The 24145-nt window shown below is 50.5% G+C and overlaps 1 protein-coding gene across 1 annotated transcript in view; it reads left to right on the top strand.

Annotated features, from left to right (window-relative positions):
• COL4A1 (collagen type IV alpha 1 chain) overlaps positions 1–24145 on the top strand; it is a 132697-nt gene that overhangs the window by 31875 nt on the left and 76677 nt on the right. The window contains exon 2 of the mRNA XM_065902162.1: positions 20045–20104. Coding sequence (XP_065758234.1) covers positions 20045–20104 — 60 coding nt within the window. The remainder of the gene's footprint in view (positions 1–20044; positions 20105–24145) is intronic.

Genomic DNA, 24145 nt, shown 5'->3' with positions numbered 1-24145 from the left:
CTGCGGGTTCCCAGCAGTCCCCTCTCTCACCCGAGTGTGAGCCGCTCACGCTGGTCGCCACGACCTTCGGTGAATGCGTAGGTGTGCATGCATCACTCGTGTGCTCGGAGCCTTGAGTTCACTACGCGGACGCTGACCGCTCAACTTTGCTGAAGGAGGTCGCCGTCTCGGCATCCGGCGACCGTCTAGCTTCTCAGACCTTGTGTTTGGAGGCACGTTGGCCCTCGGAGCTGTTGCGGACTCGCCCCAGGCTTTTGTGAGTCCGCTGGCGGCCTCCACAGTGGGGGCAAGTGTCCGTGTGTGTTATTCGCTCAGTTATGTCTGAGTCTCTGTGACCCCAGGGACTGTGTGTAGCCCGTCAGGCTCCTCTGTCCTCGGGATTTCCCAGGCAAGATTGCTGGAGAGGGTTGCCGTTTCCTCCTGCAGGGAATCTTCCCCACCCAGGGATGGAACCCAGGTCTTCTGCACTGCGGGCGGATTCTGGCCCCGTGCGCCACCAGGCCCGCGGGTCAGAAGGATGAAACCCGCAGGTGGAGAGGAAGCTGGGTGCGGTCCCCGCGGGCCCCTCCCTCTCCTCTTCGGGCTTTCCCACCTCCCTCCGCTTCATCTCGCGGAACGGAAATCAAGTCAGGCTTCGCCGGCCCTCAGGTGGCTTCAGGGTGAGCTTGAAGCGTTTGGAATGGAGCTGGGAGCGAGCAGGAGACCGCAAGCTCCCTGGGCCCTCAAGGTTGACGTCTGTAGACTTGGGTGCCACGTGTGGAGGGGCTGACCCCGCTCTGGAGGCCTCGCCCCCAGCTCATCTGGTCCAGGGTCCAGCTGCCCCTCAGCTCAGGGCTCTGGAAGACCTTGGCCCCTGTCTATGCCTGACCGATGGGTGTGGGGGGAGGTCGGGGTGTGGGGAGAAGGAAGCGGGGAGGGGGGATGGGGAGGGAAGGGGGGATGGGGGAGGAAAGCGGGGATGAGGGAGGGAAGAGGGGGATGGGGGAGGGTAGCGGAGATGAGGAAGGGAAGAGGGGGATGGGGGAGGGAAGGGAGGTGGGGAGGGTATCGGGGGAGATGGGGGAGGGACGCGGGGGGATAGGGGAGGAGAGATAGGCTCAGGGAGACGGAGGGGAATACACTAATATATTGGAGTCAGTGGACAGAGGTAGCATGTAGAAACAGTTTCTCTTATAGAAAAGGAACACTCTGGGGCTGAAAGGATTAATTCCTGGGAGTAGAGGTGCCGCCCCTCCGCCTGTCGGAAAGGTGGGTGTGGCCGAGCGCCCCCCAGACGCTCTCACCTCTCACCCTGCCCACCCTCTCCGGGAATCCGGGGCTTGGCCATGGAGGTGGGCTGCCGCGTGGTGGGGGCCGCACGCGGTGTCTGCAGTTCCAGGCAGCCCCGGCCTTTGATTCGGCTCCCACAGGGGGTGGAAGGAGTGATCCCCCGGGAACCACAGGTGTGTTCTGGAGCCCTGAGAATTCCCGCCTGTGGTTTGCGGCTCCTTCCGAGTCTAAGAAGGACCAGAGTTTGGGGGCCCGCGACCTCAGGTCCCTGAGAAGTGTAGCTTGAGTGCCAGCTCCGGGCTGGGGCTGGATTCCTGCTGGGGGAGACGGCAGGCCCCCCTCGTGGGGCAGGTCCTCCGTGTAGAGTGCACAGCTGTGGACAGCCTCGCTGCCAGCCGCGGGGGCTGAGGGCCTTCTGAACTTCCCCTCTGCTGCGACGTCTGCAGGTGCGCTGGCCCTGGAAACTCTCTGCCCTGCTCTTTTTTTTTTAAAGAATAGTAACAGCTTAATTTTGGGTTTTCCTGGATCCATTGTTAGGAATGTATTTTTAGTTAGTCATGACACAGGGAGCCCAAGATTATATTTCTTCACAGTTTATAAAATAACCTACTAAGTATTTATAAGGTATGATCTGCAAATACTTAATTTCAACTATCAACTTCACATTTTCATGAAATACGCCATGGGGTAAAACCTTTTATTATCCCTCACAAGAGGCAAAATGTAGGTTTTCATTCATTCCATTCAAGAGGTAATGTCGGTTCCATTTTGATGACAGAAGACGGCAAAGCCGCTCATTTTACTGGAGGTTTCAGAGTGGGTTGCAGTGGCGAGCTGGTCCAGCCTCTCTTCATGATGTGCTTCGCCCTTGACAAGATGCTCAGGTGGTTTTCCCAGCACTTACTCATCACACAGAGCTCGCCCATCTGAACATCAGGTCCAGACCTTGACGTGCCAGATCATGTGTGACGGCATTCCTGCAGCTCAGAGGTCGTCCGAGACCCTCTGCTTGCCTCGCCTAGGTGGTTTGCTCTGCGGCTTGGAGCAGAGAAGGACACACGGACTCCTCTCTGGCTGCACGGCATCCACTGCTTTTCTTAGTGTGAATGCTTTCCGGCCAGGTTTGAGGTGCACACAGGGTTCATCCAGAGAAATCTACGTGCTGGGTCATTGGTTCAAGTTCAGATTCACAATTTCGAGTGTAAACCTCTGGCCCTCTCACTGCGGCGGGAGCTGCCTGACACCCGCGGGATCTGAGGGGTCTGGGACGGGGGGCCCTTGGGGTCTGCACCAGGAGTGGGCAGCACTGTCGTGGACTCTTGGCCACACTTGAAGTGAAACATTGATTTTAGAAGGGGCTTCCCTGCCTGCAATATGGGAGACTTGGGTTCAATCCCTGGGTCAGGAAGATCCCCTAGAGAATGAAATGGCAACCCACTCCAATATTCTTGCCTGGGAAATCCCATGGACAGAGGAGCCTGGAGGGCTGAAGTCCATGAGGTCACAGAGGATCAGACAAGACTGAACGGCTAACACACGCACGTTGATTTTAGAACCCAGTCCTTGACCAGAGAAGGGTGTCCTGCAGAAGACAGACTGGTGGGGGGAAGTCACTGAGACTGGAAAATTTGGAAGGACAGCTGGAAATAGAGACCCTTCACCTGGAAATTCCAGGCAGGTGATGTTAATTAGAGCAGCCGAATCAGGAGACATGTGTTTCCCCTGAAAATGTATTGTTTATGCTTTCCTCCCCATTGTGTAAACTCAGACCCTCGGGTCAAGTGTGCGGAATTTCCTCTTCTTTGTACAGTAGCCTGGCTGTGGGCTGGAAAGGATCTCAGAAGTTGTTGATCTCTGTGTAATTTTGTCCAAATAAAGAATAGAATTCAGATTGAGGAGCAGAGGTGACTTAGATCCCAGAATCCTGTACTTGAGTTCTGCACACACAGGGAGCTTTTGAAAATGACTTTTGTTTTCTGATTCACTGTAAATGCATCAGGGCTTCCCAGGTGGTGCTAGTGGTAAAGAGCCCGCCTGCCAACGCAGGAGGTGTATGAGATAACCGATTCCATCCCTGGGTCGAGAAGGTCCCCTGGAGGGGAGGGCATGGCAACCGACTCCAATATTGTTGCCTGGAGAATCCCCATGGACAGAGGAGCCTGGAGGGCTACAGCCCATGGGGTCACAAAGAGCCGGGACATGACTGAAGCATGCAGAAATGCACGTGGAAATGCACACAGAAATGCAGAAATGCCTGTGTGGCAGCCCAGTTGCCCGGGAGGCGGGCCTGGTTTGAAGTCCACCTTCTTGGTGTCATCAGAACTGCAGGAAGATCGAGGGCCCTGGGTCTCAGGCCCCACTCCCTGGCTCTGTGATGCTGGGCCCTGGAGAACGGCGGGGCACCAGTGCCTTTGTGGGAGAGACCCTGGCCATCTACCCACATCTTGTGTCTTCCGTCTTGGCTTAGGAGAGTTGAGGCTTCGGTAAACTTCGAGGGATTGTAGGAGACTCTTGATTCGGAGGCTGGTAAGGTCCTGGGCTTCAGGACAAAGAAGTCCTGGGGCTTTCCCTGAGTATAAGGAAGGGTCGCGCTTCAGAAGAACATAACCAAATAGCAGGAAGCAAGCAGGTCTGCAGATCTGGTAGGTGGAAAGAGAGCGAGCATGAGAATTGCCTTCAGAGAATCTGGTGTCAGAGCCTGACGGTGAGAACTGGACTGTCAGTTTCTAGCCGGGGCCGTGCTTCCTGGGCAGGTGTGAAGGGGGCTTGGTGAACCAGGGAGGTTTGTGGTGGGCAGTTGATCTCCTGGGGTTGGCCCAGTTCTCAGCAGGGAGTGTTACTGGCTGAACTTTGAGGTTAGGAGGAGAGAGAGCGGAATTTGTGAAAACTTTTTTTCCCCCGCCACCCACAGTTTTTCTTATTGTGGTAAGCTTGGCCTGCCGTACGGTTTACCACGCTGACCACTTTGGAGCATCCAGGCAGTGCCTTTACATCCCTTGGCCTAGCTCTGTAAGCGCTTCATCGTTTCAAACTGGAACTCTGACAGCGTCACGCAGGAGGATCTTGATTCTGTGTGTCACGTGAGACACACGCAGTCTGCGCTCACCTGGGGATGCGTGTCTGTATCCCCCGTGATCTTGGTTTGTCGTGGACATGAAGGCTGAGGATGTCAGGTTTGGTGAGCTACGGCCCATCCTCGGCGGGCCGCGGGCGTGGAGGAGATGGAGGCTCCTGGCTTCAGGGTTCGGGACGGGGCCTTGAGACTGGGTGGCCGGTGACCCAGTGCCCAGGACAGTGGCGTTCAGTGACTGGACGCCGCTGCTCGTCTGCCACGCGGAGGAGACGGAGCCCCTGGGAACGTGACGCCTGGGCCTGGGGTCCCCCCGGCGGGGCTTGTCCATCGACAGTAGTTGGCCCCTGGTTTCTGTGGCCATTAAATTAGCAGAGTTGCATTAGAATGTCTGCCTTCTTTTGATTTAAAATGATATCATTTCTCACATTTCCAAGCACCTTCTTCAGGGTCTCTTTTGCTTTCGCTTGTTTTTTTATGAACCCCAAATGTGAAAATGGTTCATAGGCGACTGGGCCGTGGCTTTTTCCTCTGCTTGGCCGTGCAGTGAACTGTTCCGGTAAAGACAGGGTCTCATTTTCAAAGGGGGAAGGTTTGTGTAGTGCCAGCTTCCTGTCTAGTCCATGGAGTCAAACCCAAGAGGAAAGATGGACCATTTTGATCCTTTGACTCCTTAGGCTAAAACGAGATTTCCCATCACATGCTTTGCTCCACCTAGATTTTGTAGACAAGCCTTTTTTTTTTTTTTTAAAAGCAGTATTGTTGGTGAAATGCTTTCAAGCAGCTTGTTTATCTTTGAACGAAGCTTAGAGTAAACATGTCAATGTCAGATGGGAGAGTGGTTTGTACAATCAGTGACGGAACCACCTAATTAGGGTCCTAGCTGAAAACAATGCACAATGATGAAGGCTGGGCAGAGGGCGGAGGAGAAGGAGGAGATGATGGTTTGTCCAGAGAAAAACAAGATCTGGAGAGGATGCTGGGGGAGATCTGGGAAAATGCACAAAGTAACAGGGTGGAAAAAGCCCAGCTGTGTGTGGTTCTGAAAGTGGGGTGAATGCTGCACCTCAGAGCAGACTCCGGGGCCCACGGTGGCTCACTCAGGGGCCCAGGGAACCCCCAGAGCCTGGCGGGGGCCCCGCGCTCAGGTGTCAGAGGGAGGATTTCGACGTCTCAAGTCCCCGTCCCAAAATCCTCCTGCCACACTCTGGGTGCTCAGGGCGCTGGGGACTGTGAGGCAATATCTGGGTTGATAGATCAAGGCTGCAAAATCCTGTGTGCATTTTCCATTTTTAATGCTATTGGATGCAAGTAAATGCACCTACTGCTCAAGCCATACTGAGCATAATATAATCTTACTTTTTCCAAGATATTTAATGATTTAAGGATTTAAAACATATATAGCTTGGTACCCACAGTGTATTGGTTTTCTCTGTATGGTGAGATAACCAAAACCTTTAGTTGATCTAAAATTGAAATCTGTGGCTGGTAAACTAGTATTATTTATTAACTTATTTATCACTCACATCAGCTGGTAATTCCAGACTGTATTTTTACTAGAGAGAGTGTAGATGGCTGGAATAAGCAAACTGAGGTATAAAGATTCAAAGTATATGTCACTGTTTAAGTTAATCTGTGGAGTTTGGGTATTTTGGGGTACTAGTGAAAACGTGTTAAGCCATATCCAGTCATATTGAAATATCCAGTCTTGTGTTTCATATGCCCAGTGGCAGATTCATGGCATGGACAAGTAAATATTCAGACTGAATAAATTTCGCCTTTGAAGAAGCATAGCCCATAGTGTGATGAAGTTGTTTCAAGGTATGTGATGCAAGGTGGCAAAAGGAATTTTCAAGCTGTAGCCCTCTCTTTCCAAATCTCTCTCCACATCTGCATCTTATCCAGATGTTTATGGATTGAAGTGTTGTAATTTCAAAATACATCTAGTGCATTTCAGTCACACACGCTGGTTTACGCTCCCATCGATGGCAAGGGATGTGCCTCTGTTACTTTTCTGGGAGTCACGGCCTCATTCATCCTTTAAGTTGCTGTGTCACAGGACTAGTGCGTCATGGAGCATCAATCAACTCTCACCAAGTACGTGAAAAGCGCCATCTTTGTTCTCTCTGACTAGCCTAATCCAGAATATAACTCAGATTCTTTCAATGGTCAAAACAACTGGATTTGTCCGATTTCAGAAGAAGCGTATTTCCAAGTTAAGGGTTCTGTAGAAGTACACTGTAAGTTGATTTTTAAGTGAATAAAGGTTTAAGTAATTTAATCCTCATAAAGGGATATTTCGTATATGTACACACAGACACACAAGAGATACATAATGCCTGTATTTTCGTGTGTGTGAGAGTAAGATCAGTGGCAACCACAAAGTTTATATTAGAAACAGCACCCTAAAAACGGTATGATTAGTTTGTGATTCGTATCTTAATTGGGATGTTATTGACTCTTAATATGAGATTAGCTTACAACTCAAATTCCCTTTGATAATTCAAGAGATCAGTGACGGGACACACACAAGGGATTCGTGTTGGAATCTGGCAACAAGAAATAAGTAAAGAAAAAGAATTGAGTTACCACCTGGCATTATATCGGCAAGTCATAAAGGGAATTGGGAGTGGAGGTCGTTTTGCTGCTCCTTCCAGTCATATGACTTAACGCAGTAAGACACATGCTGATGTCCCAAACTGTCGCCTCTACTGTGCATTAGGAAAAAATGACCTCATTGCCAGTGGTGAATTTTGCTGACATTAATCCCGTAAGGATTCCATGTTTTATGTATTGTTTGGCCAGATCCTCCTCTTCAGTAGTTTTATTGGCTTTTGGCTCTTACATATTTAATTTCTTTCCAGAACCAGCCCAGCTCCTTGCATTCAGGACACCTTCCCCAAGTTCTGTGTGAATTATCCCCCTTTTCTATTCTCCTTAGTTTTCCCCTTTCAATAATGCCAGGTTTCCTCAAATGAGAAATAGTAGCAGGTTGTTTTAAAAGTGAGCTTTCACTTAGAAATTAACATAGAAATTTGAACTCCAGAATTGGCAGTGTATAGCAAAGACCCGAACATTTTTCAAAGAAAGAAACTTAGCTTCCTTAGAGCACATGGAGACTTTCATCAAAATGTGAAAATACCGTTATTAAAAGCCCAGGTGTGGTTTTGGCTTCCGATGGGATAAACCTCACCAGGAAATATTTGTCTTGAGCTCTGCTCACTGTCTAGCTCTCCTTGTTTAATTTTAACTTCACTGCTGTTGTTCAGTTGCCAAGTCGTGTCTGACTCTTTGCGACTCCATGGACTGCAGCACGCCAGGCTTCCCTGTCCCTCACTGTCTCCTGGAATTTGCCCAAGTTCATGTCCATTGAATCAGTCATGTCACCCAACCGTCTCATCCTCTGTCACCCTCTGCCCCTTCTGCCTTCCATCTCCCGCAGCTTCAAATTTCACTGTAACTGGTAGCAAAAGATTTTCCAGATATTTCTAGATGTTAACACACTTACAGAAGTTCTTTGCCGTTAGAAACCACATTTAAATGCTCACAAATCTCCTAAAACTCTCCATAATAGATAATGGGGGCAGTCAATTATTGTTGAGTACAAGTGAAAAAAATTAAGAAGTGAGGACTACTTGTGTACCATTCGAATTGAATGACCAAGGTTATGGAGTGAGTGATTCATATTTTATTCATTTCATATTTATATTCATATTAAATTGTGCATGGCTTAAGTCTTCTAAATGTTTTTCTTAAATGTTCTTGGAAGACATGAGGTTATTGTGATTGTCATTGGTCAGTGGGTTGACATTTGGTTTCAACAGGAGCTGGTAAAGGTAAGGATTGGTTTCCTAAGTGTTAGGACTCTGCTTAGGGGCGGCGTGGGGGTGTGTGGTTTGGGAATGAGGTCTCTGCAGGCATTGACCATGGGCAGCTGACCCTGGAACCTCACGGCAACCTGAGAGGTGTCTCTTGGCCTCAGTGTAAACACCAGACTGCTACTGAGAAACCACCGCTTCCTTCTGTGGTTTCCCCCATTTTCCTCCTTAAACCGTAAGTGTTGTGCTTGTGGTTTTAGGTAGGTCCTCTGAAAATGCCACTTAGCACTTGCAAAGCAGCGTTTTTTTGGTTCACCATCCATCATCTTCCAGAAAAGCCCAAGGAACTTGATGCTGTGGTTGAGCCCCTGGTCCGATGGCCGCGTGATCTGGGCGTCTGTCACAGACATTCTTCACGTGGACCCCTCTCTCATCTTTTGTCAGAGGAGAAGGCTCACTCCACTGTTAGGCGTTGGCTGTTCCACAGGGTTTATTCTGTGGCATTTCTGTTCACATTTTGAGTTTTCAGACCTGGTTTTAAAGCTACACCTTGATCTCCTTTGGGGCGGTGTTTCCAACAGTGAGTCCTCTGGGTTTGCAGACCTGCACTGCAGCGGTTTTGAATCTGTCATTTATAAGGAATCCAAAACCTCACATGTATTTTTGAAAAGTGGCTCCAGGATGAGTCTGGTATTTGAGGCTGAGCGCAGCTATGAAAATTACGTTTTGGCTTCATCCTGGCTCCTGGGCTCCGTCTAAACATGCACACTTTTTCTCAGACGTGTCCCGTATCTGACGGGCTAGGGGAGCAGCTGAGATGACTGTCCTAACAAGATGTTTTATAGCCTCTGTGAAATGGAAGGAGTGTGAGTGAAGCGATATCACATGCACTCGTTTAGTGCACAATCTGGTTGGGCTCTTTCTTACCAGAAAGAATATCTGTTTTCTAGCCTTGTTCCTGGAAATACGGTACGGCGTCCCCGTCTGGAGAGAAACCAGAGGTCATGTATAATATTTACGTGTTCCAAGGAAAAAAAGTTGGTACTCCTGTTGCCCTTGGTTTAAGTCAGCTCTGCTTTTGAGTTGCATGTCAGTCGTATTGTCATTTTCCCAGGTCACTGAGGCTTTTCGTGTTTCCACTGTAAGTGTGTTACAAACGGTAGGGACCTTAAAGCATCAGGAGGTGGGCAGAGTGGGATCAACAGGAAATTGCACTTTTTCCTCCCCGGCGGAAAGTCGTCTTCATGGCTTAGGACTCGTTACCTGGGGCTTTCACGGCGCAAGTAGGGCCTTCGGGGCGTGTTGTTGAAGACGCTCTAACACGGCAGGGAAGGCCGCGCGGCGTGAATCCCCGCATGGCTGTCCAGTGAAGGGGCCTGGCGCCCTTAGACCAGGCTGCTAAGGTTCTCACTCACCGTCGTGCGTGCAGTACGCACGCCAGAAGGAAGGGCCCCAGAAGCTCCCTGAGTGTTCTTTCCATTCACATTTTAGCGCCGATGAGGGATTTTCCTGAGGCTGCAGTGCAGAAAAGGCCCTGGAGTGGGGCTGGCAGGCCGGAGCCGGTCTCTGAGGCCGGGGGAGGGGGAGCATGTCTGTCCTCTTGCTCCAAGTCTCCCTTCCTGCAGACTGGTGACATCTGCCATCACTGTTTGTGACAGACTGTGTTGACACCGTGTTGCCGAGACAGAGACAGGATGTTAAAAGCAACTGTGAATGTGCGATTCACACGGCTGGTGAGGAGGGACTCCAGGGAGGGTGGTCCAAGGGCAACTGGTGAGCCCCCCCAAGCAAGCGGCCAGACCTCAGGCGCCTGGGGGCTGTGCGCCCGCCTCTTCCTCCTCACCCGCGCGCCTCCCTGCCCCTCTCCTCCCTTCCAGCCCCTTCCTCCTCTCCTTCCTTCCCTCCTCTTCCCTCTCCAGCCCTTGGAAACCCTTCCAGCCTGTCACCGCGTTGCATGCTTCCCACTCCAAGTGCATTTCGGGCTGCTGATGGGCTTGTGGAAAGCGCGCAGCACTTCTGCTTAAACAGGTGCTTTTACACCGAGTGTTAAACTTGGGGGATCACACATGTTTTACCCTGAGCCTCAGAGCTGGAGTGCCGCGACCTGGCGTCTTCCCCTGCCTCCCTGCCTCACGCCAGGGCCCCTCCCCGCAGGCCGCCGGCCCTCCGCCTTCCCGGGGCGGGGCACAGCGCCCCTGCTGCTTCCCCTCTCAGCGCCCACCGGCCTGCCCCTCCCCGCGGTGCCCCCACCCGTGCCCCATGCCCTCCTGCTGGACCTGACCTGCTTTGCCTCTCTCTGGGCAGCAAAGCCCCCTCCCCACACATCCGCCTCCCCTCTCCCTCCCGGGGGACCTGCTCTGAGGTCCCCACGTCCCTGGGACCGGGTGTGGGGTCCCCCCGCCTCCCCGGGTGTCTGGGGGACCCTGCTCTCTCCTGTGAGGGGCCTCGGACCACTGCAGTTCCTCATTTTTGCCTCCCGCTCGCTGAGATGCTCAACTCAGCCTTCTCAGCATCGCGGGGCGGGGCCGCCTGCCCTGCTCCAACCGTGAGGTGCAGCAGAAGCCTCCCAGCGGGTCCGGTCGGAGAGGCACACCGGGCGGGCGGCTGAGACCGGGTGTGGACGCGCGAAGGCCGCTCCCCCCACCCCGTCCCCCAGCCCACTGGGGACAGACCCGGAGCAGAATCAAGTGCCTGAGGGGCAGGGCCCGGACCAGGCCCGGCTGAGGGGCTGGACTCGGAGTCCGAGAGCCAGAGCGGGTGGGCGGGAGGGAAGGTGACCCGCGGGGGCAGCGGGACGGTGCAGGAGATGGGGTGGGATGCGCTGCTCCTCGCAGGCTGGAGGGGGCGGCGTGTGGCTCTCCCGGGAGCGTCATGGACCTGGGAGCTGGGGACTTGGGCAGGAAGGACGGGGCGGGGGCCATGGCCATTCTGGGTGGGGGACAGTTCAGTTCAGTTCAGTCACTCAGTCGTGTCTGACTCTTTGCGACCCCATGAACCGCAGCACACCAGGCCTCCCTGTCCATCACCAATTCCCTGAGTCCACCCAAACCCATGTCCATTGAGTCAGTGATGCCATCCAACCATCTCATCCTCTGGCGTCCACTTCTCCTCCCACCTTCAATCTTTCCCAGCATCAGGGTCTTTTCCAGTGAGTCAACTCTTCGCATCAGGTGGCCAAAGTATTGGAGTTTCAGCTTCAGCATCAGTCCTTCCAATGAACACCCAGGACTGGTGTCCTCTAGGATGGACTGGTTGGATCTCCTTGGGTAGGGGGACAGGCAGCTGAGAAAGGTGTCCGGCTTCCTGGGGAGAGTCGCCGAGACTCAGAAGCCTCCTAACGGGAGGGCCCTTCTGAAGGTGGGGATGTCCTCTCTGGACCCTTGCTCATCCCGGACAGTCAGTGATTCTGGGAGAACATTCTGTCCAAGGACTCTTCGGCTTCATCCTTCAGGCCAGTGAGTCAGCAAGCACCAGGGACCCCACCCCCACCCCCAGTTCCCATCTCCAGGCGGCATTCCCGCCCACAGGTCCCAGCGGACACGCTCGCGGTCATCTGAGCCGCGGTCACGGGGCAGCTAGTCATCGTCCCGTCTGCGCGTGGGGCCCCCAGCGACCTGCGGGAGACAGGCGGGGCTGCCCGACACCCTCGGTTCACCCCCCTCCCCGGGCGAGGACGTTCCACGTCCGCCCCCACCGTGGGAGGAAGGGGTGCGGGCAGGGGAAGATGAGTCAAGCCACTTGGTCCAACGAGGGAAAGAGGAGAGCCGGGCTGCTGTCATGTGAAGGAGGTCGGAGCCGAGCACTCACCCGAGGGTGCTCGTGAGGCTTGAGGGGAGCCCCCTGCCCATCCCCCAGACCGTGCAGACTCGGCTCTCAGTCTGATTGCAAGAGATGTTGTGGATCACACTTCAGTTTGTTTCTCAGATGTTTCATGCTCATTTTTTTTTTTTTTTTTTTTTGCCAAGAACATATCAACACTTGGAGTTGTTTTCACATTTGAGCAGAAGTGTTTTGTGAGTCTCAAAGTAGTGGGGATATTCTGTTTCCATGTTTTCCATGATTAGAACAGAAATGTTATTTTACTGAACTAAATTCTTTTCTGTTGTATCAAGGAGGAAAAGTTATTTTCACATCTTTGGAATCACATTCATCTTACATTTATCAAAACAAAACGCTGATGATAGAATCACCGTCAAGCAAATGCAGATGAAAGCGCGTGGACTGTGAGCTCCTTAGACATTCCTCACCCTTCCATCCACAGGTCCCAGCATATTTTTGGAGGTTCAAAAAATGCTGTGCAAATGCAGACTTTTAAAGTTATTATTATGCTTCAGCAGTTGGCCTAGAGTTTGCGTTCTATCTTGTTATTAGTTAGCTTTGTCTTCATAAATGACTTTTTTGGTTGGAAAATTTAGAGAACACTGCATAATAGTAGCTTTAATAATGGGGTTTTCTTGTCTTTTACTTTAGTGGAATTCCTTCCCACCTGTTTAATATTTTATTTAGTTTTTTTTTAACGTTTGTTATATGTAATTTTGCACCATAGGATTTTGGTTCTTTTTTATCTGGAGTGGAGTGGATTTACGGTAGTTTCAGGTGTGTGGCAGTGAGTCAGTTATGCATGCATCCACTCTTTTAAGATTCTTAGGATAGAGTCTCTGTCCCCATGGAGGTCGTTGCCGAATATTGAGCGGCGTGCTCTGCTACCCATACGCTCCTGTTAGTTATCCTGTCATGAATTTTTGAGTCCTATGCACGCATTTTGGGGGGAGGGTTAAGATTTTATTGAAGAAACGTGTGAATCAGTAAAGGCCCAGCTCAGTGACTCTGGGGCTCCTCGGTCAGAAACCAGGTTGAGCCAGGACGTTTCCAGGAGCTCAGCAGCCCCTGGAGTCCCCTTCTCGTCACCTATAGCCCACTGCAGCTTCATTTGTTCCGGTTTGAACTTCATGTCATCAGAACCTCGCAGCTTCTTTCTTTTGTTCCTGGTTCCATGTTGCTCGGTTCTGAGTCTTCGAGACCCATCTGTGTCATAGCCCACCAGCCTCAGTGGGTAAGGATTTCATTCCATGAATCCAGACCACCACCATGTTTTAATTCTGCTATTTCCAGTTCTCCCTACTGGGTAGAGTGTTGCAATGATCATTCTTGAGCATGCCTTGAAGAAAGACTTTATTAAAGCATAGCAAAGTGCAGACACTGTAAGTTCGCCGCTCAGTGAAGTTTTACATGTGTTACTGCTCACCCTGATCGAACAGAGAATGTCCCAGCACCCGGAGACCTTTCTGGCAGTCCCTCTGAGGTCAGCAGGCTCCTGACTTTCGCTGTTGATGGCATCACTTGTTCTAGATCTTAATGCTGGGAGGTCATACAGGAGAGCAGGAGGTCTGCTCTCCTGCTGCAGTTCTTTTTTTAATCATGGCTTAAAATGGATGTGAGAGTTGGACTATAAAGAAAGCTGAGCACCGAAGAATTGATGCTTTTCAACTGTGGTGTTGGAGAAGACTCTTGAGAGTCCCTTGGACTGCAAGGAGATCCAACCAGTCCATCCTAAAGGAGATCAGTCCTGGGTGTTCATTGGAAGGACTGATGCTGATGCTGAGGCTGAGACTCCAATACTTTGGCCATCTGATTTGAAGAACTGACTCATTTAAAAAGACCCTGATGGTGGGAAAGATAGAGGGCAGGAGGAGAAGGGGACGACAGAGGATGAGATGGTTGGATGGCATCACTGACTCAATGGACATGGGTTTGGGTGGACTCTGGGAGTTGGTGATGGACAGGGAGGCCTGGCGTGCTGCGGTTCATGGGGTCGCAAAGAGTCAGACATGACTGAGCGACACCTGAACTGAACTGAAAACTTTTGTTGAAGAATGGTTGATTTACAATGCTGTGTTAATTTCTGCTACACAGCACAGTGATCCAACTATACATGTATTTATCTGTCTATATATACACACATATTCTTTTTCAAATTCTTTTCCAGTATAGGGTACTTTAAGATTTTTGAGTATAGTTCCCTGTACTACATGGTAGGGCTTCGTTGTTTTTCCATTCTGTATGTAATAGTTTGCATTTGCTAACCCCAAACTCCTCGTCCATCCCTCCCCTCTTGTTGGAGAAGTTTCAGGATTCTTTTTCAGGGCACTCCTGTCTGGCCTGGAGGTCCGTGGAGGCATTGACAGCCATTTTGCAGAACCCCTTGGCAGCACACACACATTTAAAACAAGAATTACCAGAAATAGCATACTCTAGTTAAAATAACACACGGGGTGCGAGCTAGGACATAGGTATTAAAATCGCTCATATATACTCTCTGTTTCTTTATGATGTTTTAGTTTCCAAAAAGAGTGAGCTCATGGAGCTTTGAAGGGAGGGTGTTATATTTATCCGCTGTACTAACATTTTGGGGATAATGAAGCAGAGTTAAAAATAATAGAATTGAAAAGGTCGAAATTCAGTGGGAGGTGGTGTGAAATGGTCTCAGTGATGACAAAGTATGATGCTGCTTTTGGTGACATCTGCCCACGTATGTGTGGGGCAGGTGCCAAGAGTGAAATCTGGGGACAAGACCACGTGTGATGCTCAGCTGCAGCTCTCCCGTCACTAAGTCACGTCTGACTCTGCAGCCCCGTGGACCGCCGCACGCCAGGCCTCCCTGTTCATCACCGTCTCCTGGAGCTTGCTCAAACCCATGTCCATTGAGTCAGTGATGCCATCCAGCCATCTCACCCTCTGTCATCCCCTTCTCCTCCTGCCCTCAATCTTTCCCAGCATCGGGGTCTTTCCTGAGTTGGCTTTTCGCATCAATGGCCCAAGTATGGGGGCTTCAGCTTCAGCGTCAGCCTTTCTGATGAATGTTCAGGGTTGATTTCCTTTAGGACGGACTGGTTTGACCTCGTTGTCCCAGGGCCGCCGCCTGATCGAGTTGCAGAAGGGTTGTTCTGCTGGACAGCTCCCCCTGGAGGCGGGGTCTGGAAGCTCCACTTTGATTTGTGCCAGCGTTTCAATTTCCGCCCTGGTGGCCCTGAAAGCCACTCCTGTGTCTCTACGTGTTTCTTTAGCCGAGCAGATGATTATGCACGAGATTCTCCGAAGCAGGGCCACCACCAGGAAGAAAACGGGGCTCGTCCCATCACCACAAAACTATTCTGACATTTTGCACAGCGCAGAGAATGTGAAAAGGAATTTGAAAGATAAGCTGTTTAGACTTGGCCGAGATCCACTTGTCCCTATTTGGCGGGATGTGAAACACATAAAAATGGTTACAGTGGGGTTGGTAAAGGGCTATCTCCCATCAGAAGCAGGGAAAGAACCACAGGAAATTGAGGACTTCACTCTGTTTAACTCATTTCAGACTTGCTTCCCTGTGGAAAATATGTCACAGTTAACACATTGCCTTGATTGGGTATTCTCTCTTTTTCTCACCCAGGGAGACACACATACACACACACAATAGCGTGGCAGCTGGCTTCCTTGCTTAGGTAAAAAGCCTCTTTAAATGGAATTAGCAAGCCTAGAACCGCTTTTGGCCGGCCTGCAGGCCAGAGAAGGAGCGGAAATCGAGTTTATTTTGAATGAGAGTCTCTGACCCCCATCACCCCTCTTCCTTCTTTGGCGGGCGTACTGTGTGTCGTAAATCTTTGGGAATTTTTAGAACTTAGCATACTTTATAGCATTAATTCTGATGGTTTGACTTTCTGGGAACTCTTAATTGGGGCATGAAAGGAAATGTGCATTCCATTCACTGAGCTGTCCTCTGGTGAGGAGTGCAGAGAGCCTCGTACGGAGTAGAGAAGCGCCGGCTGACGCTGCTCCTCGCCACCCGTCCAGCTGTGCTGTGTGTGACGTTTAGGCTCGACCCCTGCCGTCGGGGCGTGTGTGTCCGACAGACTTCACTGAGAGCTGCTGTCGCCTTTTCTTCTCTTTCAAATAGTGTTAATTCAGGCCGGCTTCCACTTGGACGGAATTTGTTACGGTCTTGTGGTGAACCGCTGGCCGTCAAGATCGGCTTGGTTTTCACTGAGTTATTCTGCAGCTTCAGCCACGTCCCCCATTTCCAGGGGGAGACGGCCTTCCGGACCAGCCTGGTCAGCCAGGACTGTAGGTTCATCGTGTCTCTCCCCGGGGAGAAGGCATGGGCCTCCTTGGGGGGCTGGGGGCTGGTTTGCTTGACCTCGCACCCTGCCGAGGGGCCAGGCAAGAGGGGTGGGTGTGAGCGCGTCAGAGAGTACAAGTTCTTCCTGTTCCAGAAGCCGAAGCACGTGGGCAGGGAGTTCGCTGCTCGGAGCCCAGCATCTTCCAGACCTCAGGAAAAATGAGCAGGCCTTGTCCACCCCCTCAGATGTGCGGCAAGGGAGCTGCTGGAGCCGGCGGGGGGTGGAGGGGTGGGGGGACGGGGCGGACGGCTGCTGGAGCCAGCGGGGCCGCCTTGTCCCTTTTGATTCTGCGGAGAGGTCCAGACACAGAATGTAATTCCCCAGAAACTCATGAAGCTTGTGACATGGCCTTTAGCATGTTAGCTCCCCGACCAAATTGTAACTCTGAGTAACTCAAGCCATTTTTTCATTCGCCCTTTTGAACAGTGATTCAGGATGGAGGGTTGAGACTCTCACTACTGCGGGCTTTTATTTAATGAGCTATTTCAAAATCAGACAGTCCGGCAGATTGAAGGGACGCTCAGCACGTCACTGATGCCCTTTTCAGCCAGGCACCCTAGAGTCACAGCTGAAATGACTCTACATGCCAGGGTGAGATCCAGCGTAGGTCATTGTATGGGCCAGAGCAGCAATATTTCAAAGTGGATTTTATTTAGCAAAGTAAATGTGTCTCTCATGATCTTTGTTATTCTAAAAATTAGGTTTTGTTTTGTTTTTTTTTAAAGAGCCATTTTGCATAAAATGCTAGGCCACCCAGATTGTGAAGCAAAAATCATGGTCTAAAAATGTCTTTTGTTCTGAAAAGTTGCCCATCGTTTAGATGTTTTTTGAATTATCAATGCTTCAGGATTGTCTTCTAGGGCCAGAAGTGGTAATAAAATTTTCTACGTGAATAAAGCAGATAAGGAGACATGAATGTCTTTTGTCTGGGATTGAGAAATTTTGTTTTTGCTTGATGTAAGCTGGTGGGAGCAGGGTGAAGGTCCTTTATTTCTGTAAGAGAGCTATAATGAGATTTTAGTTCTTTTTCTCTTCTCTGATTTCATCTAACAGTTGTCATGACCTGGAGTGTTGTTCAGGGGAAATTTGCGCGTGTGTTTCTGTAGCAAAAGCTCAAGAAACAACTTGACCTCAGCATCCAGCTTGGGGGCCCTCTAACCTCTTATCTGGCGTCCCCTGCAATTAAGGCATTTGCTGATAGCTTAAGGGAACAGTTCCAGGAAACTCACTTTTATAACCTTCCTCAAATTGAATAAGATAAGCTTCTGAGATTTTATCAGCCTTTCAGGAGAGGAAACCTCAGAATCACCAAATGGCCATTTTCAACTTCGGTTGCTAGATTCCCACCTGGTCTGGTTTTGAGGCCGCTGTTGTCAAGCTGCGGTTAGGAAACCGCACCCCGCTGGGCTGCTCTTGGGCCCCCCAGTGAACCTGGGCGCTGGGTGGACAGGTCCTCAGCCCATGGGTCTTAACCTGATCGGCTTCTCCTTCTGGGGAACTGAGCAGAGTTCAGGGAGCACGTGTGGGTGTCTGAGCCCAGCTCAGAGGCAGAGACCTGGTGGGGAGGAGACGTCGCAGAGAGGAGGCCACCTGGAGCCCGGCTGCGCACCTGGGGGCTTGCCTGGCTGGGGCTAACCTAGCAGCTCCGCGCAGCGTCCGGGGGCCCCGCGAACTCCGCTCTCCCCGGCTGTCTGGGGATCTGGAGCGGCCCCCACTCACTGCCGAGTTCCTTTCTGCAGTGGCTTCTCGCAGTGCGGCCCCTGCACTGTGAGCGGACACACCAGACTCGCAGGGTTGTCATCTGGGGTTGTTATTTGAGGTCGATTCAGTGGACACCAGCATGACCGCCACCACCATCGAAGCAACAGCGATCAGACGCCTGCTCCTCTGTCTCAGGGGACTGTGTGTCCGTGCTTAAACGCCTCCGGGGTTGGCGCAGATCCAGCAGTTGACTGGGTGTTGTGGTTCGGTCAGCGGTGGGTTTTACAGCCGATGTGGTTGCAGGTGAAATAAGGGCTGTATCAGGTTGGGTGTGACTCTCTGGGCCCGCCCTCCAGGTGTTCCCGGGGTCCTGGAGGCACACACGCCAAGGATAAATGTCACACACGTGATAAATGTCACAGTGGTGTTCAGTCGCTGAGTCACGTCCCACCCTTTGCGACCCCATGGACTGCAGCACGCCAGGCTTCCCTGTCCTCCACTATCTCCCAGAGTTTGCTCAAACCCATGTCCATCAAGTCGGTGATGGCATCCAACCATCTCATCCTCTGTCGTCCCCTTCTCCTCCTGCCTCAGTCTTTCCCAGCATCAGGGTCTTTTCCAGTGAGTCGGCTCTTGCATCGTGTGGCCAGAGTGTCGGAGCTTCAGCCTCGGCCTGTGGGGTCCGCCTGTCACGGGCGCGGGCTTGGAGCAGTGAGCCCTTTCTTGGGGATGCTGGGGAGGCTCTTTGCTGCAGTCCCTTGGTTCTTTAATGTTTGTGCATTTTGGATGAATTTCTGTAGCACAGGTTTCAGATTTTAGCCTCATCTCTTCGGACAGCTGTAAGTGGTCACCCAAACCCAGATTCTGAAGCAAAACTGTGTGCGTGGATTGATGTACACTGTTAGGAGGTTATGGGAGTGCGTGCTGAAAAAATTGCCTGAAAGATGAATCAGGGAGAGGGATAGATTTGTAGTGTCTGGAGTCTGTTTGGACTGCTGTCAGTTGTCCTCATTTCCAAAATATAAAATTAAGAACAGCTTACTGTCTTGGAGGCACTTGTTCAGATTTCATTTTATAAAATAAATATCTCCAGATGTAGTTGTTTTATGAAGAAGATTTCCAAGGCATTGGAACCAAGACGAGTGTATTGTTTTTAAAAAATAGGCTTTATGCAATCACAATCCTGTTAACAGTATGGTTATATTTTCCAGAAGCTATAGTGCCAGAAGCAGCATTGAGGTGTGCACTTGATCTCAGACTTAATATTGAGCTGCTCATAAAGCTCGCTAACTAAATTCTCCCTATTTCACCCTCTTCCATTCTGTCCACAATATCTATGTCTCTTCTGGTTTCGAATTTGAATTCTTCTAAAGAAATTGCATTGTCTGTCTTCTGATGCGTTGGCAGTTTTGCATGATGGGAATTGAATTGAGTTCATCTCAACCTTGTCCTGGCTGTTATATTAAATCTCCTAACTCAGAGTTCACATCTATAAAGTGGGAATGGTAATACGCGTCCTGTTAGATAGGAATTAAAATTTTGTTATTTAGGCTTTGGGCTTATTCATTTCCTTTTTGCTTGTTTTGCGTGTCATTGTGTCCTGGGGATGCGAGGGACACAGCGTGGACTCCACTCCCCACTCTGAGTTTCCTGTGGTCTCAGGGCTGAAAGTCCTGGATCAGAAGGGCCTTTGCAAGTAGGGGTGGTGTCCGCTAAAGCTTGGGAGATGGAGAGAGTCCATGCCCCAGAGTGGCAGTGACAGCCTCTCCTCTTTGGACTGAGTGATGCTCTGATGTGTTCCACTCGGGGATTGCTGTTCTGTTTGCCGGGGCCAGAGATGGATTCTGAGCAAGTGCAGGACGGCCCCCGAGGACGAGGCCACAGAGTGTGTGAGTTAAGATCAGGCTCCTGGTACCCGGGTAGGGCTTTTCCCATAAATAGTGAAGGTGCCAAAAGCACTTCGGTTGAAACCTGGACCTCCATGCGTGGGTGTTCCTCTGTTTAAAGTTGTTTTCTCTTCCTTCCAGGGTGGGTGTGCCGGCTCTGGCTGCGGGAAGTGTGACTGCCATGGCGTGAAAGGACAAAAGGTGAGTAGCCCTCCGAGGCCAGCGATCCCTCGGGTCGCCGTCACCGTGGAAGTCATGACTTTAGAGCAATCGAACAACCTGCAAGTCATGCTGAAGCCTTATTACCATTTCAGGCATTTCCCCAGTGCAATACAAATGAAGCAAAACCAGGCTCAACAATATTTTTGAGGCATCTTGACTGCTCCTCCCCAAAGCTTGTAATTATTGGTGGCAGTTAACACTAAAAAAGCGATTTGGTTTCTTTCCTTTTTTGACTCTAGGAGGAACAAGTGTATTGGCAGAAAATCCGTTGAGTCAATAGCATTCTTTGGAATTCGTGCACGAGGACTAAACTTAGCTTTTTTTAAATTTTCCTGAAAAAAGCAAAAAGTTGCTCTTGAACTTGAGAGCCTTCTATTCAAATCAGAATTTTTAAACAATTTTGCATTCGTAACATTCTTGTCTAAGATTTATTTACAGAAACAGTAACTATTTATCATTTCCCAAATGTACAGTTACAGTATTTTTTTCTAAGCAATGCTCTGCCCTCTCTCTCACTTTAAGAATCACAAATCTGTATGAAGATCATTTTCTCTTGAAGGCAGGCTGGGTCTATCTATGCCTTTCAATTGCTTGGAGAGAGGATTTTCACCCCAGGACAGGGCAGCATCCTGTCACTGTGTGGGGGTCACCATGGAAACTGGGCGGAACCATGGGAAAGCCTGGCCGCTGGGCCGCGGCAGCTGAGGCCACGTGGGAGGGCGGGGGGTGCGGAGCGGGAGGCCCCCGGGCCTCTTCCCGCTTTCTGGGAGCTGGAGGTGTCGTTCGGGCAAGCCGTCCCTTCTGGTCTGTGCAGGGCTCGCTGAATCACAGGCTCACACTTCTGAAATCCAGCAAGTTCTACTCTACAGAAAATTGTCCCATTTCTTTTCAGCTGTGTGCTGACGTACCCGCAGCATCCTTTTAAAACGTCTGTGGGCAGGAGGTGCCACCACGGTCACCTGGGCAGGTTGTGGGTCCGTGAAGTACGGGGAAGCGTTTTCCTGTCTTCCAGCGCCCGCTTTGCCCTCTGTCATCCCTCTTCTCCTCCTCGGGAAGTGTCTCTAGCTGGTTCCAGGCTGCATCCTCGAGAGTAACGGCAAGGTGTTCGTGTCACAAAGACTCGTTCTGTGTGTGTGTCCAGCTTGAACTGTAAGCACGCGGAGCTAACAAAGAAATCCTTCAAACTATAGAAAGTGGAACTTTCAACAAATAGGAAATGGAGACCTTTATCAGCATCCCTGTGCTTTTCTTGTAACTTAGAGCGTCAGAATTGGGGGAGGGAGAGGTGGACTTGGTGTTTCTCGCTTGTGAAGAGAACGTGTCTTTTCCACCCGCTTGCTCGGTTTTCATTCTCCGCCCTCAATTGCAAACCCTGGTGGCATTCCCGTCTGAAAACAGACGTCCTATTCCAGTCTTATTTTTCTAGCCTGATTCATTTTACTTTTAACCCCAAATCTCCCCCTTACATGAGGAAGTGGATTCATTATATTCATTAAATATGAGGAAGTAGGTTCATCCAGGTGCGGCTTTCCAAATATGTTTGGCCGACTTCTTCCTGACGTGACAGGCGCCTGGCCCTCGTCAGTTCAGAGCTGGTGAAAGCATCTTCAGAGAAGGCAGGTCGCGTCTCGGGGTGTCTGACGCCCACCCCGACGAGGAAAGGGGCTGTGTTTCTTTCCACATCCGAGCACGTGGAAGCCCTTGCTCTGGCCGTTGCGTCAGTGGAGGCCAGGTCTGTGCGTCTCCGGGCCCGGGGACACACACTGTAGGCCTGCCTCCCACTCAGGCGTGGGAAGGTCAAGGTGGGAAGGTCACGGGGTCACCATGCTCCTTCAACAGGCTCCTCCATCGTCCACTTTGGGTTTTATACCTTATTATTATTATTCAATAAAGACTGTTTAAATAAAAAACTGCCAAGCGGTGGGTTAAACAGTCCTGAATTTGTGTTTTAAAAGGCTGTAATGATTGAATGGATTCAGACAGCCTCTTGAGATTTAGAGGAACAGCTAACTGATTTAGGATTATATCCTTTAAACAGAAATTGGAGCTCTGTCTTTTCTCCCCTTGAGTGTAAATATTTCAGGTCCCATGGTTCACATAGCATGAGCCGGGAAGAAGGCCTTCCTCTCGCTGAAAGAGGAAATTTTAAACTTCCACTTATTGTCTCGGACGTGATGTTAAAATAATCAGTTTAACGATGGGAAACACCCAGAGCTTGCCTAAGCCGGACCTTCAGATCTGGTTCCATTTCTCTCATCCCAAGGTCAGATAACAAAGAAATGTATTCTTGGCTGGCACGTCAGCAGGAGAGGTTGGTCTTCCTCATCTCCCACTGCTGTTCTCAGAGCCAGTCTTATACCTGCTGATCGGATGTAAATAAATGCAAAATGAATAAAGGCTTGAGCATCACAGAGTTTGCCTCGAGCGGCTCAACCCACAGACCTGCTTTGGAGCTACTGATGCCCGTTCTCAGTTCTTATAGGGGCTGTGTTGCTATTCTCCAGTGTCTCAAGTTAAATGACCTTTGAGATGTTTTTGAAAATAGGATGAAAAACGTCACATAACTCGGGGGGAGTAAACGTTACCTCAGTGGGACAGAGTGTCAACTCATTGTTTCTGAGACATGCCCCCTTGAGGGACTCTTGAACATATTGGTTATTGAGAATCCACCAATGGAAATTGGAATGTGTCCAGTGTAAATCACCAAATCTCTTTTGGCAAAGTCCTGAGTTCCATGGAGATGAGATTCCTTGACGGAATGTCTGATATCCCCCAGATTTCCTCAGCAGATATTGATGCCTTAGGTCACTGTTTTCTAATCTGACAGTTATCAGCACAGGCTCGGGATCTGTTCCGAGCTTAGATTCATGAGCTTGTCACAGATTTCAGTCTTTGCTGACTTGTTTGTTTCCCAGCGCCCAGATGTTTTCTCTAGGTAATTGATCTGGGTTTGTACACAGTGACTTTCCAGAGGCCTCTGCAGTGTGGGAATTTTATCTCCTTAAACTGATTAGGGTTTTGAATGCTTGCCTCCTCAGCAGAAGCCAAAAGTTAAGCTCTTCTTTTGCTCTATAACCTGATTTTCTCAACTATTCGAGGCATTGGAAGAGGCAACATAGTCCCAGGAGTGACTGCCTTGGTCTTGGAAACTAACCATTTATACTTTGCAAAAAGAGCAGAGTTTGCACAAGAAGTCTTACAAACGTTTTAGCCAGGGAAGCCAGCATTATGTAAAGCTATCATCCTATCGGCAGAGTCCAAAACTGGAAGCCTCAAGTTAACCAGAGAAGTGGGAGATACACATGTGGAATAGATAACAACTGAAGAGTAAGTGATCACATTGCAGGAGAAACAGCAGAGGAAACACACACTCTCGTTGTCCTGAGAAGGGAGTGATCCCAGCGGCCCAGGGTTGTAAATAAAGGGACGGCTCCCTGGATGAAGCAGGATGCAGGCCTGTTGTGTCCTCACTGATGCTCCAGACTCACCAGGACGTGGAGCAGGGCCATCTGTCATGCGTCTGCCTAAAGTCACGTGGTGAGTTTAACTGCACTGATCAGAGAAAGCAGCCCCCATGGCCTGTTGATGAACATGACCTTGGCAAAGGATGGATGGCTCCTAATAGAGAGACTTTGACAGGGGCTTCCCCAGGCCACAGTCTTGGGGAGCACAGAGAGTCTTAGTTAAGCAGAACTATCATATTTCTCAGGAGTGATGAGAACAGTATGGTCATCTCACAGTTTCTCAGAACACTTTAACCTGCTGGTACCCAGGTCCTTGCCAGCAACGTGGGGAGGGAGCCCGGTTCAGTTCAGTCTCTGTGACCCCATGGACTGCAGCACACCAGGCCTCTCTGTCCATCACCAACTCCCGGAGCTTACTCAAACTCATGTCTGTTGAGTTGGTGATGCCATCCAACCATCTCATCCTCTGTCGTCCCCTTTTCCTCCCGCCTTCAGTCTTTCCCAGCATCAGGGTCTTTTCCAGTGAGTCAGTTCTTCTCATCAGGTGGCCAAGGTA

The sequence above is a fragment of the Muntiacus reevesi genome, chromosome 11, assembly GCF_963930625.1.
Source record: "Muntiacus reevesi chromosome 11, mMunRee1.1, whole genome shotgun sequence".
Classification (NCBI taxonomy): domain Eukaryota; kingdom Metazoa; phylum Chordata; class Mammalia; order Artiodactyla; family Cervidae; genus Muntiacus; species Muntiacus reevesi.
Note: the sequence above shows the minus strand (reverse complement) of the source record. Positions and strands in the feature narration are given on the sequence as shown.